The 19,903-nt window shown below is 39.0% G+C and overlaps 1 protein-coding gene across 4 annotated transcripts in view; it reads left to right on the top strand.

Moving 5' to 3' along the window:
* fnip1 (folliculin interacting protein 1) overlaps positions 1-19,903 on the top strand; it is a 113,703-nt gene that overhangs the window by 34,081 nt on the left and 59,719 nt on the right. For all 4 annotated transcript variants that reach the window (XR_010002755.1, XM_062970373.1, XM_008104743.3 and 1 more), the window contains exon 2: positions 16,791-16,917. Coding sequence is in view for 3 of the 4 variants with exons in the window: in XM_062970373.1 (XP_062826443.1) it covers positions 16,791-16,917 (127 nt within the window). In the remaining variant the exon portion in view is untranslated. The remainder of the gene's footprint in view (positions 1-16,790; positions 16,918-19,903) is intronic.

Raw genomic sequence — 19,903 nt, 5'->3', positions numbered from 1 at the left:
AGTCATAATAATTTCCTAAAACAATCAATTGCTGGAAGTTTCTGTGTATAACCAATCACTTGGAATTTGAACAGGTGCCATCTTTTTGATACTATACTTTAAACATTTCTAAGCTTTCGTGTTCTGAATATCTAGGACATTATAAAGTTAAGTTTTTAAAAATCGCTGATATTTCAACATGCAGTATTCAGGCATATGGTTGAATTTCTTATTTAAATTAGCAAGAATTAAAAAAAAGTTAACTGGCTAGGTTATTCCTTGTTAATTACATTTAATATTATAGTATGTAAATGATGAAACTACTGCTCAAATGTATTCTTTAACCTTTCTTTCCTAGAACTATTGAACATAAGGAAGGGAATCACATGTGTGTGCATTGTTTGAGTTTTGACTTTTGGATTTGAGGAACATGCCCCTGCCATTTTTTGAGAGACTATGCTGGAGGAGAAGTTCTGGAGTTATTCAAAAATTTATATTTTCTAAGCTCTACTTGAAAGCAAAACAAAACACTGAATAGAAATCTGTTTTTAAGCCACATGGAGCCAACAGGTGGACAATAAAATGGAAACAAATTCAAGTTAGTTTCATTGTAGTCAATCAGTGTAGGAAATAGACAGAAGGTCATGCAAATATAATCTGTCTTTTATTGCTCTTCTTTATAGTTTGATGTTCTATTTCTTCTCAAGAGACAACTGAGTAGAATAAGATTGAGTATATTTGTGTTACAAAGCAGTTCAACATTCTTCAGCCTAAATATGTATAGCTAGCTTTTTTAAAATTGTTAAAGTTGTGGGTGAGTAAGTAACTCTGGATTCTACATATAGTCTTTAAAATGCCTGCAGATGCTTTCACAATCTTAACCAGATAGACAGTTATGATATTTAATCCATACTTTATTCAGAATAATTGTGGCTCTTTCTCACCATCACACTTCTTTTCAATATTCGAGCGCTTTGCAAGCTAATCTGAGCTCTGGATAAAATCAGTTTTAGTACAGTAGAGTCTCACTTATCCAACACTCGCTTATCCAACGTTCTGGATTATCCAACGCATTTTTGTAGTCAATGTTTTCAATACATCGTGATATTTTAGTGCTAAATTCGTAAATACAGTAATTACTCCATAGCATTTTTGCGTATTGAACTACTTTTTCTGTCAAATTTGTTGTATAACATGATGTTTTGGTGCTTAATTTGTAAAATCATAACCTAGTCTGATGTTTAATAGGCTTTTCCTTAATCCCTCCTTATTATCCAACATATTCACTTATCCAACGTTCTGCCAGCCTATTTATATTGGATAAGTGAGAGTCTACTGTAGTTGGAAGGATCTTTAAGAAGTGGATCAGACTCCCTTCCAGCCATCGTTGGAACTTTGCTACAAAGTTGTGATTCTCTCTCCCTCCCCAATATCATGGTTCACCCACAGTTAATCAGGCCATCATATGGATTGAAATGACAGAGGTCGGTCAGTGGCTTCACAACTTTGATCCAGGCTCATTTTAACTTCAAAATCTTGATGACAGAGATAATGCCCAAGATTTTGTATGATTCAAAAAAGTGAGAATTCTGTGCATAGCCTATTTCCATGTTAGCTGTCTTCAAGTAGTAAAAGGGGGGAGCCCAAGAGCATACATACTCTTGGCATGCAGAAAAGGAGGCCCTTTCTATAGCTGGAGTGTTTGTACACCAAGGTGAACAAACACATGGAGTATGGGAGCCAGTTAATAAGCACAAGACTACTTCTCTTCCCTTGTAGCTGTGAATATGGCTTCACCACAGTTGGAGGGCATATGTTGAGCCATTGCTCCTGACTGTTCTATTTACCATCCCTGGGATGGCTGGCTCTTGCTCAAGTTGGCATAGGGGGCCAAAACAACCCAGAGGTTGGAAGTGAATATACAGTAGTCTGCAGGCCATTCTTCCCAATACCTTTGCTTTTAAAGAAACAAAACACATAAACAGTGATTGAATATGCTTTATCTGTTCTAGGAATTACAGATTCATTGCTAAAATGTATGTGGTTTTTTTTTCTTGAAAAGGTTAGTTTTCCACACTACATCTTCCAAGTCATTTTCTGAGATAAAAATCCGGAGGGTTTTTTTTTTTTCCAAATAAAGTCCCAAGGCATAATTCTCAGGATTGATTTTTTTTTCCCCCTTGGGATCACCTCCTGAGGTAAAATCCCAAGGACTGATTCTGATATTGCAGCTGCCGAAGTCAGTTCCTCAGATATAATCATCAACTGATTTTGGATTAATTCTTTAGCTCCTGGAATCAGCTGCTGTGGCAAGAACCAGCTCTTGAAGTGAAGTTAGTCAATAGCACTTTTCTCCTTTGCTGTATCCACTGATCTCCACTGATCATATAATGAATGGAATAAATCAATAAAATTATTGCAAACTTTGTTAAAAGAAATCCAAATTATTGTTTGCCATCAATCATTGTTGTCATAATCATTGTCATCATGATGCTTAACCATCTTGAATCGCCATAGGGAGAAAGGCAGGGTATAAATAAAGTAAATTTTAAAAAAACATCATCATACTTACTTATATTCTGCCTTTTTCCCAGATAGCAACTCAAGGTGGCTTACCACAGTTAAACAAACGTATCAAAAAATCCAAATGTTTAACATGAAAGTAAACTGTCAATGAAATTAAAACCAGTTAAAAGAATTGCCATTAAAAAGAAAATAACAGATAATGCAGCACATTATACAAAGCCTGTTCCCCTTGAAAAGCTTTTTCTTTTTGTGTCAGGATTGTCTCTTAGTCTGAGAAACCATTCACATGGTGGACAGTTGGCTGAATAGTCTGACTTGCCTCCTCGAACTATGAAAAATCTAGGGCTTTGTTGTTCTCATGCTAATCACCCCTCCAGTGGTACTGGCTTCCCTTGAAGACGGCCCGGAAACTACAATTGGTCCAGCGCTCGGCAGCCAGATTAATAACGGGGGCGAGCTACAGGGAAAGATCTACTCTCTTGTTCAAGGAGCTCCACTGGCTGCCGTTCATTTTCCAGTCCCAATTCAAGGTGCAGATTATCACCTATAAAGCCCTAAACGGTTTGGGACTCGCCTACCTTAGTGACCGTATCTCCTATCATAAACCCGCCCGATCTCTTTGATCGTCAGGGGAGGCTCTCCTGTCGCCACTGCCTATATCTCAGGCCCGTCTTGTGGGAACAAGGGAGAGGGCCTTTTCTGCTGTGGCCCCCCAACTGTGGAATTCACTGCCCATTGAGATTAGGCAGGCCCCCACTTTGCTAGCCTTTAAGAAAGACTTAGAAACATGGCTCTTCCGGTGTGCCTTTGGAGAGTAACTGTCATATCTTTCTTTGGTTATTCCCTTGGGATATCTATCCTCTAGACTGTTCCACTATTTTATGTCCCTGTTCTCCGTGGTTTTATTCATATGTCTTTCTCACCGAATTTTAACTTAGTGTTCATGTGGCCTGCCCTGGTTTTTATTGCTTTTTTTTAAATTTTGGGTTGTAATGTATGTTATTATTTATTGTATTGTTAAATTGTGTTATGATATGTTGTTTTATATTCTGTCATATTGTATGGTTTTGGGCATGGCCCCATGTAAGCCGCCCCGAGTCCCCGATGGGGAGATGGTGGCGGGGTATAAATAAAGTATTATTATTATTATTATTATTATTATTATTATTATTATTATTATTATTACTACTCTGCTGGGCTTCTTAGTACCTTCTCTTCCACTACAGTTCTCCCCTTGCACCTTTCAAAATCTGTTTGGATCACAAATTAGTTCCAGATCTGTGTGCCTAATTTTGGAATGCCTATGATTGAACATTCTAGATTTACACACATCCATTGTTTTATGTAAGTGAAATGGAGTTGGCCTTTAGAAATCTTTATTTACAGGAAAGGAGATTCCACCTGAACGTTAGAAAGAACTTCTTGACCGTGAGAGCTATTCAGCAGTGGAACTCTCTGCCCCAGAGTGTGGTGGAAGCTCCTTCATTGGAGGTTCTCAAACAGAGGCTGGATGGCTATCTGTCAGCTTTACTTTGATTGTGTTTTTCCTGCATGGCAGGAGGTTAGACTGGGTGACCACTCTTCCAACTCTATTATACTATGGTTCAATGATTCTATATTTGATCATCTAAAATTTCAGTGTAGAATTTACAAAGTGAACAGGATTTGAAAAGTAAGACCTCTGGGTTAAGTCTTAATTTTGCTAATTATAAAGGAATAGAATACAAAGTAGCCTTGATTCTAAAAGAAAGATTTTACAGACTAAATCATAATTTCATCCATAGTAAAGAAACAGAAAGATAGAAAGGCTGTGCCTCATTGTGTCTTGTGCCCCCAGTGGAATTTACAAAAGTGTTGACTCAGCATTTAACCATTTGTTTAATTGCTGTAATATTAAACAAATACATTGGCATGATCAGTAGGATTCAGCACTCCATCTCTTGATATCTTTCTCAGGAACACATGTTTCTGGCTTCTGTAAAGCTCAAATGCAACTATAGACAGTGTTTCTGTATGTTTATTTGAAATTTTATATTTATATACATGAGACTAAGCATTTAGAGATTTTCTTTGAATCATGCCTTCCCTTCTCAACCACTCCCCCCACCCTAAAATTTGATTCTGTTTAGCTATTGTCTGAACTTGAGTTTCACCACTCCTGACTATTAGAATTTGAGGATTCTCCCCGTCCCCTTTTTCCCAGTCCTATGACAATCACTCACCAACTATAACAACATTGCATTGTATTTTTTAATATCTGTAATATGCATCTGGTATACGGATTTCACATATGCCAGATGCATATTATAAATTACAGAACTTTATCCAGACTATAGATTTTGTTCAGTGTTATTTCCTTTACATGATTTAGAGTCTGATCATTTTTATAATCCACTAGTCTTGATATGCCCATTAATTTTGTTTTCTTGTTTTCCTTTATTCCAGTCCATTTGTATTTTTCTAGCAAAGTTCTAAAAGATGCAATTATAGAAATCTGTAGACTAGATTATCGTGGGTGCACCCCAGACATGAAAATAGGCATAACTCCACTAACAGATGGATCATTTTGTGTGAATGAGGCAGACATGTATGTTGACTAGTCACATGATGTTTCTAGAGGAGCTATTGTGTGTCCTTGTCATTGGGTTCTTACCAGCAAATACGGGGACTTTTAAGAGTTCTAGTTGAAGAGAGAATACCAGCAGCTCTATTGAAACAGAATATCTGTTGATTCCAAGTCTACTTATATTTTAGAGAAAGGTGATCGTCAGAATATCATATACCCAAAATCACATTTGGGAGCACACAAGTGGAGAAACAGGAATAACAGAAGCAATAGGGCTTCTGGTGAGTGAAAATGAAATATTCTTTACCCACATGTTGCCCATTAATTCTACATTGCAGACTGCTTTTTGTTTATGAACTTTTTCTTCCAGTTTGGCATCTATCTGGTGGGACAACATTAACTGGCTAGAAGGAAAGAAATAGCATATAGGCAAAGGGTTAAGCACCTTCCTTCTGCCATCAGTTCTTTCAAATAACTCTCGCTTAAGGGGAGAGCAAGGGATTGGGGATACCTAGTGTATGACCTGCCAGCTATAAGTGGCCTTTTGGAGGAAAAGCCTCTTCTCCTTTAAGTCTTGGAACAGTTTAACCATGGTCAAATTGGCATGTGGTGGCAACGCATTCCAGAGGTCATAAGGGAGCGCATTGTAGTCTGCGAGGCATTCTTCTCACCACCTCTGCTTTAAAAAAAAGGAGACAGAAAAGCCTCAAGTGCCAAAAGGAAACTGAATATATTATCGATTCAAAGAGTTTTAGGTTCATTGCTAATGCGCAGGGCTTGGACAAGTTACTCTTTGGACCACTGCTCACAGAATCCCCCAGCTATCTAAGTGAATGGAAAAGCTGGCTGGAGGATTCTGGGAGCTCTAATGCCATCAATGATTTTGCAAGTTCTGCATTGCTAAAATCCTGCATTTTAAATCCCATTGATTTTAAATTAGCCTTTGCTTTACCTATTCCTTGTTGTCCACTGCCAGCACAGCCACTCTCTCTATTGATCCCAATTTCCTTTCTCATAAGTTTCCCACCCACTAGTCTCTCACTGTCTACAGATGGGTTCTGACTAACTATCCAGCAATCACTGTCATTGTCAACTCTTCTAAACACTACAGCATCTGTAGTATTGAGCTGCAAAACTCAGCCTGCACATTGTGTCTATCACAAACCACACACATATGTGTATATGTGCCTTCAAGTCACCTGTTGTCTTATGGTGTCTCCATGGATCTCAGTTTTCTTAGGCAAAGAAGTGGTTTTGCAAGTTCCTTCCTCTGAAGTATAGTTTACAACCCTTAGTATTTGTTGGAGGTCTCCCATCCAAGTGCCAATCAAGGCTGACTCTGCCTGGTTTCCAAGATCAGCCAAGATCTGGTACATCTCTCAAGAGTATTTATTATCATTAAAGGTAAAAGTTTCCCCTGACGTTAAGTCCAGTCATATCCGACTCTGGGGGTTGGTGCTCATCTCCATTTCTAAGCCGAAGAGCCGGCATTGTCCATAAACACCTCCAAGGTCATGTGGCTGGCATGACTCTATGGAGTGCAGTTACCTTCCCACCGAAGTGGTACCTATTGATCTACTCACATTTGCATGTTTTCAAACTGCTAGGTTGGCAGAAGCTGCAGCTAACAGCTGGCGCTCATTCCGCTCCACGGATTCGACTTTGGTCCGCAAGTTTAGCAGCTCAGCATTTTAACATGCTATGCCACCGGGGGGGGGGCTTATTATCATTAGACATGTACAATAATCCCCAAATGGCCTATGCATATTGAATTAAAAATTATAACACTATCCTGTTCCAAATTTTAACCAAGAATTGATCTGTGATATTACCTTAAAACAGTATTCCGTTTAATGTTATGTTATTGTGTGCCTTGAAGTCATTTCTGACTCTAAGATGAACCTTTCACAGAGACTTCTTAGCACAATTTCTTCAGAAGAGGTTTGCCATTGCTTTCTACTGAGGTAAAGTCGTCTGGCCAAAAAAGATTAAGAAAACTGGTTGCCAAAACTGAAATCACTACATAACGTTGTCCGTCTGCATCACATAATTCACAGGATAAATGCAAGAAACTGAAGTGCATGTTGGTCACATAGCACAAAGTGTTTCCCATATTATTCACTGTTATATGGACTGTAGTATTTGGAGTATTTGTACTTTCTTTTGAGGTGTCCAGTAGGAGTCAATGTCAGAATGACAGAGGGGGTACCAGATGAAATGGACCAGGAACCTGATCTAATGTGCTTGCTCCCTATCAGTGTTCTAAAAAGGTGCCAACATGAAAGGCATGCAGGACAGATAAGCTGGCATCAACTATAAATATCATTTGCGTAGTTGTCCTTAAAAATAGTTATAAGTGATTCATCACCAGGCATTTTCATAACTTTAGTTAAGATGATGCTGGAAATAATCGTCTGGTAGCTATAATTTTCTGAGAATCATTACTGCACAGGATGACAACTATGTGCTTTTGTGTGGTTTGTATCTCTTTTTAAAGTATGAAATATAAAGTTTCATGATCATGAGAGTTGACATTCTGTAGGGGTACAAACAAATGATCAGAATACTGACTATGAAAAATAAGCCAGCATCAACTAATCTTTCCTGAATTTAGCAGAAAGATTTGGTGGCTCATGTTTTGTTACGATAAGGCTTTTGAGGGGGTCCTTCCTGGTTCCATATTAGGCAGTTCGGCTGCCAAATCACAGAAATTATCAGAAATCCAATTTTATCAATGGGATTTGGCACACCCTTAACATTTTGTATCAATGATTTTATAAATGCATCCCTGGACACTTCTATATGCAAATGACATAGCACTCAGCTACCAAAATGTGTAGCCTTCCAACAGCAGCTGCAGACATGGAGTAATAGACTTAGTGAAAATGGACTTGATCTGAACATACCAAAACAGAGTGTCTGGAATGTGGCCTTCAAACTGGAAAAAAACAATTCAAATTAATGGACAAACACTAAAGAAGGCCACCCAATTTAAATATCTAGGGTCACTGGCCTCCATAGATGTCAACAGAATGCCAGATGTATGGTCACGAATAAATGCAGCCTGGTTGAAATGGCAGCAAACTACTGGCATTCTGTGTGATTCAAAAATGCCTGAACAACTCAAGGCTAAGATCTACTCTACAGTTGTTTGCCCAGTAGCCCTCTACGGGTCAGAGTGCTGGCCAGCAACAAAGAAATATGAACAAACCCTTAACACAATGGAATGGAAAATGCTGAAATGGCTTGACACTTCTTGACCATTTGCCAAATGATGTCATCGGTCAAAGACTAGGAATACAAGCGATCAGCAAGAAAATGCAGGAAGCAAGACTACATTGGTACAGTCATGTCATGAGAAGAGAACCAACATCAGTAGCACAAACAGCACTACATTTGGAAATTGCTGGACAATGACAACTTAGATGGCCAAATAAAAGATGGATGGACACCATCAACGAAGACGTGAGTGCTGCCAATTTGAGACCTGAGGATACCCAAAACAGAGCCCTATGGAAACCACAGTCACAATTGGGAAAATAGCTTAGAAAGAATAAGATTTTATAAAAGTGGTATTAGAAGAAAAATCCAAAATTTCATTTTCGCATCTTGTATTTAAAAAATCCAGTTATATCAACTGGTGATGAATTTTGTCTTATATTTTCCATTTTTCAAATGAAATCAGCAGTTGTGTTTAATTATAATTAAATAGCATACCAGTACTATGGATGGACAATAGAATAATATAAACTTTTAAACAAATGTAAATTTTGGTGCTATAAATATCAACTGGATATATTGTAAACATTTCCTGAATTATGGCAAAGAACAAGAAGATTTGTGTAGATGTGAATTTGCATTTTGTCATTAAGTTTGGATCTTTTAAAATCATAGTGTACAAGACAATAGCTTCTGACTTCCTGGCAATAAGGCAGTTGTGGTAGTGTTAGTGCTGCGTATAAAACAAATGAAATAGTGAATGTTTTCAGAGATAACTGTTGGAATGTAATTTGTGTGATCTGCATAAATTGAAGTCAATGTGCCAAAGAATTGCTATTTTCTCAAAGATAAAAGGTAGACTTTAGTCCATACATTGGGATCTTCCAAATCTTAAATTTAGTTAATATCAGTTTCTAATGAGCCATGTGTACTGATACTTTTTTTACACTCACCTTAAATATTTTCTGATTCTGTTCCATTTTAAATATCTGTGATAGAAGATATGATGGTTCTGATCTGCCCACTCCTACACTTTATTTCAGTAGATTGTCAGAATAATTTGGTGTTCTTTCAACCCCTTCCCCATCCCCAATGCTTGCTTGCAAAGCAACATCAGAGTGAAGAACTGTGAACCCCAGTTAACAAAGGAGATATATTCCTAGGCATTACTTCTTTAATAGAAAAAAGGTACCAAATGCAGGAAATAATAGGTTCCTACATTACAAAAAAGCAGCATCCAACATATTTAAGCATTAACTTTTTACTGAAATTAGAAACATACAAGTGAAAAGACACAAGTCAGGGAAGCCTGGCATAACTTAACAGAAACATTGAATCTTGTAGAGACTATTTGAAAGCTTCCAATTTTTGTGGATTACCGTTTCTTTCAGTGGCTGTTATTTTTCTTATGATTTCCACTTTAATAGTCAAACTTATAGATCCATCCTTTTTAACACGCTGGGAGAGCTGTTGGTGAAAATGGATTACGTGCCCACCCCTTTTCTTTTAGTTTTGGTGGTTAAACATACTTAGCAAGGGAATCTGGAACTGCCTGCTTTTGCCTTGCCTCTTATAGGTAGGCACACACACTAACCGGAGTAAAAGGTAAAGGTTTTCCCCTGTCATTAAATCTCCTTGTGTTTGACTTGGAGGGTTGGTGCTCATCTCATTTTCTAAGCTGAAGAGCCGGTGTTGTCCGTAGACACCTCCAAGGTCATGTGGCCAGCATGACTGCATGGAGTGCCATTACCTTCTCGACAGAGTGGTACCTATTGATCTACTCACATTTGCATGTTTTCAAACTGCTAGGTTGGCAGAAACTGAAGCTAACAGCAGGAGCTCACTCCGCTCCCTGGATTATAACCACCAACCTTTCAGTTAGCAAGTTCAGCAGCTCAGCTATTTAACCTGCTGCGCCACTGGGAGCTCCTTAACTAGAGTAGGTAAAGATAAAGGTTTCCCCTGATGTTAAGTCCAGTCGTGTCCGACTCTGGGGGTTGGTGTTCATCTCAATTTTTAAGCCGAAGAGCCGATGTTGTCCGTAGACACCTCCAAGGTCATGTGGCCAGCATGACTGCATGGAGAGTAGAATCCCATTATTTTCTAGTTCAGGTTTGTTTATTTCAGACATGTTGCTGCAGCCAAACACATAAAGCCAAACACTCCAGCCCTCCTTCGGCATCCTCCTGGAATAGTGTGTTCATTCATTCTTATTTCATTCCACTTTAATGTAGTGAATGATGGGAAAAATAAGACATTTCCTGGCTAGGTTGAAACTCTGTTTTAGTCATCAAGCTTTATTGGGAGCTCACGGGCTAGTCACGATTTCTCAGCCAACGTATCTCACACATTCTTTTGGGTGTGTATGGCGTTTGTTACTGTTAGGAAAGTTTGAGGAAAACTGGCACATAGACGGTTTGGATACAAATACACATATACCCAGTACGAAGAGATGGTAAGGTCCTGTCCCAGAGTTGATCTGGGGGGACAGATAAACAGACACATGTCTTAATAGGAAAATTATGATATGGCTGATGCTTGTTGTACTTACTGATTTGGAAGACTACATACATAGGCAACACAGGGAGTTAGTTGCCTTTTACACTAATAGACCACTGGCTCATTCAATCCAATATGGTCAGCTCTGACTAGCAGTGGCTCTCCACGGTTTCTGGTCCTCCCTGGATGTCCATGGTGTTTTCTGGTGGCCTTTTGTCCAGGTATTTACCAGATTGAATCCTACTAGTTTCCAGAATCTGATGAGGTCAGATATGTTCAATGTGGCTTACCTAGCTGTGTGGCCTGTCATATTTATTTACTGCTTTTCAAAATCTAGTTCTTCATAATTAGATGTAAGTACTCTTTGCTTTCAATTGTGAAATAAGACTGAATAGAGAATTAAAACCCATTAGGAATTTGATTACATGGATGGATCAATTTTCTGATTGTGCCATGTGCAGATAAATCATGTAAATATCCAGGATTTACATGAATATTATGTAATGATTAGTTACTTGTCTTACTACTTCCACATCTGGCAGCTTTTTAAAAGGAGTAGGTGAAAACAGTTATTTCTTAATCACCCTAAAAACCTGTTCTAAATTTTCTTTGGTTTTTCAAGATAAACCTGGAATTTGTAACATTTTTCCAAAATGAAGTATTAAAGATACATTTAAATGAGAAGTTTGTGATTCTCACAGATCCACAGAATATATTTTAGACAAACGTGAACATTTATGGGGAGATTCTAAGCCCTCAGTGGCCATTAACCAATCCCTGGGTGGTCATATCCTAAACAATTTTCATGTTAAGTGTTAATTCTTCGCACAGGAATCTTTGCAAGAACACGTGGCTGGCTGCTGGATGGATATATGTGGGAGTCCCTGTGCTGTCCTCAGCAGTTTGTTTGACTTCCTGAGACTCTTTTGGTGCTGCCAAAGAATGCTTTTAAGGAGGCTCAAGCTGTGTTATGTAATACTGATAATAGTTATATATATAGCTAGCTAGCTGGGGTGACAGTAAAATTAATATGTAACACCGCCTTCTACATTATTTTAATGGTAATTAAAATGTCATGTGCAAAGACGGACAAATGAACAGTTTCATTTTACCTTGATTCAGATATGTTGCTGAATGTGGCCAGGTTTTTATATTTAGCTCATTCTCCTATTAGCAGGTAATCTTCTCTTGGAGCTTTTTATAAACAGCCTTTCTTGACAATCTGGAACACTTTCAGCCCTTCTTTGCCAGGCACCTGTCAGAGTCGAGTGACAAAATACAAGGAAATGGAACTCATGTTTACGTGAGCAAATGCAGAGCCAGTCTTGCCCATGTGTGTGAGAAAGAAAGGGAGGGGGGGGGAGGGAGAGAGGAGGCTATATTTGCAGGGGCTTACTGCAAGGAATTAGGTAAATGATAGGATTTCTTGAGTGATAATCCTTGGGTTAATAACATTACAGACGGTGTGCATTTTTGTTTTTAATACATGTTTAGAGCAATATTTGTGTAACCTGACTGGATAACTCGGTATTATTTTGAAGAAATCTTGTAATTTTTATAGCTCATAATGTAAATAAGGATCTAATTATACATTTAAGTTTGTTAAACTTTCCCTTCCTTCTTTCTGTGTTGCCTTGTCTTGATTTTCTATGGCAGCATCAATATTTTAGCCTGTAAGTGGAGAAACTGATGTTGTTAGTTCAAAGATAATGGCCATAAAGAGTTGTTAGTTAGCACAAAAGTATCTGTCGATGTTGTTCTTGTTATATGCCATTAAACTGACGTCAGTTTATGAGAGCCCCTGTCATTAGCTGCCCTGTTTAGATCTTGCAAACTCAAGACTGTGGCTTTTTTGACTGAGTTAATCCAGCTGCAGTGTGGTCTTCCTCTTTTCCTATTGACTTTAGCTTTATTGAGCACTATTCTGTTCTCCAATGAATCAAGTCATCTGTTCTTTATTCACAAAATTTTTCAGGATTTGTATCAATGCGCTACATTTTATAAGAAGCACCTCAGCACCCAATAAAGCGCAGGATACTCTAATTGTGCAAGGATATTTGCAAAGAGTGGTCACTCAAAACCATGCAGTTATGTCAGTTCTGTTGATTTAGTAGGTTTATTCTAGTTGATAAACTGGGTGTAAGTCCCCATCTCAAAGTTTCTTCTACTTGCCCTACAGTTACATTATTTATTTATTTTGCTTTTTCCTGATTAAAATGGTTTCAGAAAAAACACTTTCCCAAGAAAGCTATTGCTTTTTTTTCTTTTCTTTTTTTTTGCTTTTGGGCAATTCTTTAATCTTCTTCCAGCCAGTATAATCTACTAGGGCAAAGTATGTCCAATGAAACTTTTTTGTGAACCAGATTGGAAACCAAAGCTAAAATCTGGGCAAATATCTGATTGCTAGAGTAGTCACTAGAATAGACCCACTGAATCAAGTAATAACCTATGATTGTTCATTTGATACTGTAAGCCCAACTTAGAATAGCAGTTTAAGCCTTAAACTCAATTGCTAGTATTTTCAAATATGAAATTTGCTCTGAAAATTCAAGATTTTTAAAAGTTGGATGGTGTATGCCATTTGATGCATACGCTATCCAAAGCTATTCCACCAGGGTCATTAATTTAAGAGAGGACATACCTTTAGATCACATCCTAGTCTGTTTTCTAATAAAGCAATATTTTTATATTGCTACTCTCTAGAATGCTTTACTGCTAGCTATTTGGAGTACATTATCAGATACAGATACAAAGAGCTACTTTATCAAAACCAAGTAGTTTTCCTTTGTCAGTAATTATGTGTTTAGTTTTCCTTTTCCCTTAGCGCATTCTCTAGCCCATGCCTGATTTGCTACAGGTAACTCAGCCATCATCAGTACATGCTGGGTGTCAATAGCAACAGTCCTCCACTGCATGAGTGCCTCATAGAGGGCAAAGTTGTATGTATTCCTAACTCTCTAAACTGGCCTGCTGCCCTCAGGGTTAGTGAAAGATATTAATCCACTTTTGACTTAAGGTTCAGCTGCCAGTCCGGTCAACTTCGCCATGACCTTTGCCTCAGACAACAAAATGCCTCAGGCTAGCTACAGAAAATTATATAAGAAGTTATCATCTATATTATATCTTGATGTCTTTTTGTTTGGAACTAGGAGATTGGTGCAGTGAGTCAAGAATCATAGAATCATAGAATCGTAGAGTTGGAAGAGATCTCATGGGCCATCCAGTCCAACCCCCTGCAAGAAGCAGGAAAATCTCATTCAAAGCACCCCCGACAGGTGGCCATCCAGCCTCTGCTTAAAAGCCTCCAAAGAAGGAGCCTCCACCATGTCCAGGGGAGAGAGTTCCACTGCCGAACAGCTCTCACAGTGAGGAAATTCTTCCTGATGTTCAGGTGGAATCTCCTTTTCTGTAGTTTGAAGCCACTGTTCCGCATCCTAGTCTGCAGGGCAGCAGCAAACAAGCTTGCTCCCTCCTCCCTATGACTTCCCCTCACATATTTGTACATGGCTATCATGTCTCCTCTCAGCCTTCTCTTCTGCAGGCTAAACATACCCAGTTCTTTAAGCCGCTCCTCATAGGGCTTGTTCTCCAGACCCTTGATAATTTTAGTCACCCTCCTCTGGATGCTTTCCAGCTTGGCAACATCTCCCTTCAACTGTGGTGCCCAGAATTGGACACAGTATTCCAGGTGTGGTCTGACCAAGGCAGAATAGAGGGGTAGCATGTCTTCCCTGGATGTAGACGCTATACCCCTATTTATGCAAGCCAAAATCCCATTGGCTTTTTTCGCCGCTGCATCACATTGTAGGCTCATGTTTAACTTGTTGTCCACGAGAACTCCAAGGTCTTTTTCACACATACTGCTGTCGAGCCAGGCATCGTCCCCCATTCTGTATCTTTGCATTTCATTTTTTCTGCCTAAGTGAAGTATCTTGCATTTGTCCCTGATGAACTTCATTTTGTAAGTTTCGGCCCATCTCTCTAATCTGTCAATATCGTTTTGAATTCTACTCCTGTCTTCTGGAGTGTTAGCTATTCTTACCAGTTTGGTGTTGTCTGCAAACTTGATGATAGTACCTTCTAACCCTTTGTCTAAGTCGTTAATAAAGATGTTGAACAGAACCGGGCCCAGGACGGAACCCTGCAGCACTCCACTCGTGACTTCTTTCCAAGATGAAGAAGATGCATTTCTGAGCACTCTTTGGGTTTGTTTGCTTAACCAATTACAGATCCACCTAACTGTAGCTTTGCCTAGCCCACATTTGACTAGCTTGTTTGTCAGAAGGTCATGGGGGACCTTGACGAAGGCCTTACTGAAATCCAGATAGGCTACATCCACGGCATTCCCTGCATCTACCCAGCTTGTAACGCTATCGGAAAAAAAGATCAGTTTAGTCTGGCATGATTTGTTTTTGGTAAATCCATGTTGACTATTAGCAATGACCACATTTGCTTCTAAGTGTTTGCAGACCACTTCCTTAATAATCTTTTCCAGAATCTTGCCTGGTATCGACGTGAGGCTAACCCGACGGTAATTGTTTGGGTCGTATTTTTTTCCCTTCTTGAAGATAGGGACCACATTCACCCTCCTCCAATCTGCTGGGGCTTCTCTCGTTCTTCAAGAAGTCTAAAAAATTATTGCCAGTGGTTCCGAAATAACTTCCGCTAGTTCCTTCAATACTCTTGGGTGTAGTTGATCCGGCCCTGGAGACTTACATTCATTTAGAGCAGCCAGGTATTCCTGGATGACTTCTTTCCCTATTTGGGGTTGGATTTTCCCCAATCCTTCATCCATTCCATGTTGCTGAGGTTGAGGATGGCTTTCTTTTTGTGAGAAGACTGAGGCAAAGAAGGCATTAAATAGTTCTACCTTTTCCTTGTCCCCTGTCAGAATTTCCCCATCTTCTCCTCGCAGAGGCCCTACCACCTCCTTGTTCTTCCTTTTCCTACCGACGTAAGCAAAGAAGCCCTTTTTATTGTTTTTAATGTCTCTGGCAAGCCTGAGCTCGTTTTGTGCTTTGGCCTTGTGAACCTTTTCCCTACAGGAGTTGGCTATTCGTTTGAATTCTTATTTGGTGGTTTCTCCCTTTTTCCACTTCTTGTGCATGTCTTTTTTTAGTCTTAGACCAGTTGATCAATTGTTGTAAAAATAAATTAAGCCTTCAAAAGAAAAGTTAGGATAAGCCTAAACATTCTGGGGTTCTCTATTCCTCTGAAATGATATCTTGTTCTGATCTGATGGATCACTCTTCATTATATAATAATAATAACTTTATTCTTATACTCCACCACCATCTCCCAAACAGGACTCGGGATAGCTTACATATGGGAAAAAATGCCCATAGACACAAATACAATCAATCAATCAAAGCAAAAAGCATAATTAAAATAAAACACAGTTAAAATATCAAAACAGTTAAAATGCAAATTCAGTAGAACATCAGAATATAAAACAGCCATGTAATAATACTCAGTGAAACCAGTTGCCGTAGTACAATGGGATCAGGATATACAAGAGCTGGGCGTGGGGTAGTGCAAGCAGCATAAGATAGGGTCGGGTATTGGATAAAGTGAAGAGAGCAGCATATAATTGTGGAACCTAGGGACTGGGCATTTGTGACTAGGGACTAGGTGTTGTCAAATACATTGTCAAATGCAAGCTGAAACATCCCAAGTTTTCAAGTCCCTATAAAAGGCGGACAATTAACAATGGAGACCTTAACTGCACAGTGCTTTTATTGCAGATACCTTTATTCTGTGTTGCATATTGGTAAAACTGAATTACTTTTGATATGAAACTATTTTAGCAATGATTAATATCACCAATGGAGTCATACCAATTTATACCAGTGTCATGTGGGTGAGGGGGCATTCTTTTTATGGGATGTTCTATGCAGATAAGAATAAAAGATCAGACTCAGTACATCAGTTATAAAAAGTACAGTGATAAGAATCCATTATCTTATTTTTTTCTGTCTCTTTTTCTCTCCATCTAATACAGCTGGCCTTTGCCAGAGTTTGATCCAAGTCAGATTCGATTGATTGTGTACCAGGACTGCGAAAGAAGAGGTCGAAATGTCTTATTTGACTCCAGTGCTAAGAAAAGAACAGAAGATCCATCAGTCTCGGTGAGTGGCGCTACGAAAAAACTTAACTATATTACACATGCATACTTTCAGAAACAACCACACTTAATACATAAATGTTTCAGCAAAAATGTTAGCATAGGTGGTTGCACTTTAGGGAGATGTTCATTTGGGTATATTTTTAAAAAGATTGCGCTGTAGAGTGTCCAAGCTCCAGTGATTTTTCTTAGCTGCTTAAATTGAAACCTTCTGTTTCCAGCTTAGCTCTTTAATACTTCATATTTTCTTTCAGAGGCTTTGTCTTTTTTGTAGCTTTATGGACACCCTATAAGGCCAAATGGTTTTCTCTGTGTATTCTTATACTCTGTTTGTGACAAACAAGAACTCCATCCTTATATACCAGCATGGTACATGCTTAGCTCCCCAGAGTCACATTTTGTTGCAGTATTCACACAGAACTAGATCTATGGTAACCTGAAAATCTGGAAACAATGGTCTGAATCCAGTTCTTATTCCCAGCTATAGTAAACACACTGATTCTGTGAAAACTCAGTACATCAAGAGATGTGTTAGGTTCATGGAATCAATTAGTTTACTGTCATTGAGACTAACAGGTGGATTAACATTTCATCCATTTGCCTACAGTTTTGTTTTGCTTGATTAATTTTTTTCTGATGAAAAATAGCTGAGATAAGCACTTTAAAACTATTCACTTTTGCTAGTGTGTGTTGTATTCCCGAGAATGTAATGTGTACTAGGGCAAAATACATCTCCAATGCAATACTGTTCTTTGATGAACCGTGATCCTGAGCATCAGCCAAGAAGTATCACACTCTAGTGGGTTCAGAAAATACAAGAGACATGCACCAGTCTTACTGGTGACCTAACCCTAGAGCTAAATCTCACTAAATGAAATTTCAGTGAAATCAGAAAATACCCAGAGAATTACTTTACAAAATTATACTGATGCATGTGGGTTTATAAAACAGATAGTATAGTATTAGTGTTGAGCTAAGCCTCAGTAAGACGAGAGTTCAAATTTGCATTCAATCTTGGAAACCCACTGGATGAACTTGGCCAAATTGTGCTTTCTCAGCCTCAGAGGAGAGCAATGGCAAACCCCCTCTGAATCCTTCCAAGAAAATCCTATGCAAGGGTCACCATCAGTCAGAGTTGACTTGAAAGCATACAATATCAACAGTAACAAGGGTAGCTTCAGCTTAAAGATCAACAGATAATGTGTCAATTTCTATCGTGTAAATATTATCTTTTTATAAAAAAATATGAAACTTCACATACTGTATATCAGTAAAATGGCAACAGATTATTGCTCTTCACTTGACAGCATACATGAAGTGCTAGCTGCATCCCACAGCACTTTTGCCCTTTGGAATACAACTTTGTGTGGGACAAATGTTTTCTTGTTGTGAAAAGAGCATCTGTTCACTGTATTTTAGAATTCAATGTGTTCTGCTTGTTGACCCCCACATATCTCAGTGATTTATAGCTCTTTGCATTTCAAATATAGTGTCTGCTTTGTTGGCATAGGGCTATGCAAGGTTGGAAGGTGAACAAAGTTCATGATGGAGACTGGAGAATCTGCTAGTCCTGTTAGCATGTGTGCACTTTCCTTAATGAATGGACTTTGTCTTCTTTCCCACTCTCATTAGGCAGATATTTCTTGCATAGTGGGGGCATATACTACCTGACGTAAAAGCCGCATCCTAACTAAGAAAACTATCAGTAATGCCATGTATTTTCTGTCACCAGTTCTGCTAAAAGAAAAACTTCCACACTCATATGAGGGATGGGGAACAGAGGTTCCTTGTTAAATTTGTGAACACCATTGAGTACATAGAGGAATGTACTTTTTTAGCTTACCGCAGACACAGTTCAATCAGTTATGTTTCCATGGTTGAACAATTCCTCTAAAGATGCAAGTGAGCATTTAAATCAGGTTTCAGAAGAAGGTATACAGTGGAGCCAGCATAGCATAATGGTTTGAACATTAGACTGTAGAAACCAGAGTCTGAAGGCCTGCTCCATCATAGACACTGGATGACCTTGGGCAAGTCACACTCTCTTAACCTCAGAAGAAGGCAATGGCAAGCTCCCTCTGTACAAATCTTGCCAGATAGACATGCTACCCCTCTATTCTGCCTTGGTCAGACCACACCCGGAATACTGTGTCCAATTCTGGGCACCACAATTGAAGGGAAATGTTAACAAGCTGGAATGTGTCCAGACAAGGGCGACTAAGATTATCAAGGGACTGGAGAACAAGTCCTGTGAGGGAGCAGCTTAATGAGCTGGCCATGTTTAGCCTGCAGAAGAGAAGGCTGGGAGGAGACATGATGAGGGCCATGTATAAATATGTGAGGGGTAGTCATAGGGAGAAGGGAGCAGGCTTGTTTTCTGCTGCCCTGCAGACTAGGATGCGGAACAATGGCTTTAAACTACAGGAAAGGAGATTCCACCTGAATGTTAGGAAGAACTTCCTAACTATAAGAGCTGTTCAGCAGTGGAACTCTCTGCCCTAGACTGTGGTGGAGGCTTTTTCTTTGGAGGCTTTTAAGCAGAGGCTGGATGGCCATCTGTCGGGGGTGCTTTGAATGTAATTTTCCTGCTTCTTGGCAGGGGGTTAGACTGGATGACCTATGAGGTCTCTTCCAACTCTATGATTCTGTGATTCTAGGAAAGCCATGCAATAGGCGTGTTTTGGGCGGTTATAAATCCCTCTGAACAAATCTTGCCAGGAAATCTCTTTGATAGGTTACCTCTAGGTCATCATGAGTAAAAAAAAAAAAAAAGGGGGGGGGGACTTGAAAGTGCAGAGCAACAATAATACAGTGGATTTCTGGAAGTTTTCTAATGAACTACCATCAGTCTTGCTGGTGGTTGGCATTCTTGCAAAGCATGCTGGGCTAGGTGGTTCTTGGTTTGATCAACTAGCAAAGCGTATGTGGCCTTTTACAGGAGTATTGTTGATTTAATGTTCTTTGTATCTGGGATTTAAAGCAAAAAAGAA

This window comes from Anolis carolinensis, chromosome 2 (assembly GCF_035594765.1).
Source record: "Anolis carolinensis isolate JA03-04 chromosome 2, rAnoCar3.1.pri, whole genome shotgun sequence".
NCBI classification, from domain to species: Eukaryota; Metazoa; Chordata; class Lepidosauria; order Squamata; family Dactyloidae; genus Anolis; species Anolis carolinensis.
Note: the sequence above shows the minus strand (reverse complement) of the source record. Positions and strands in the feature narration are given on the sequence as shown.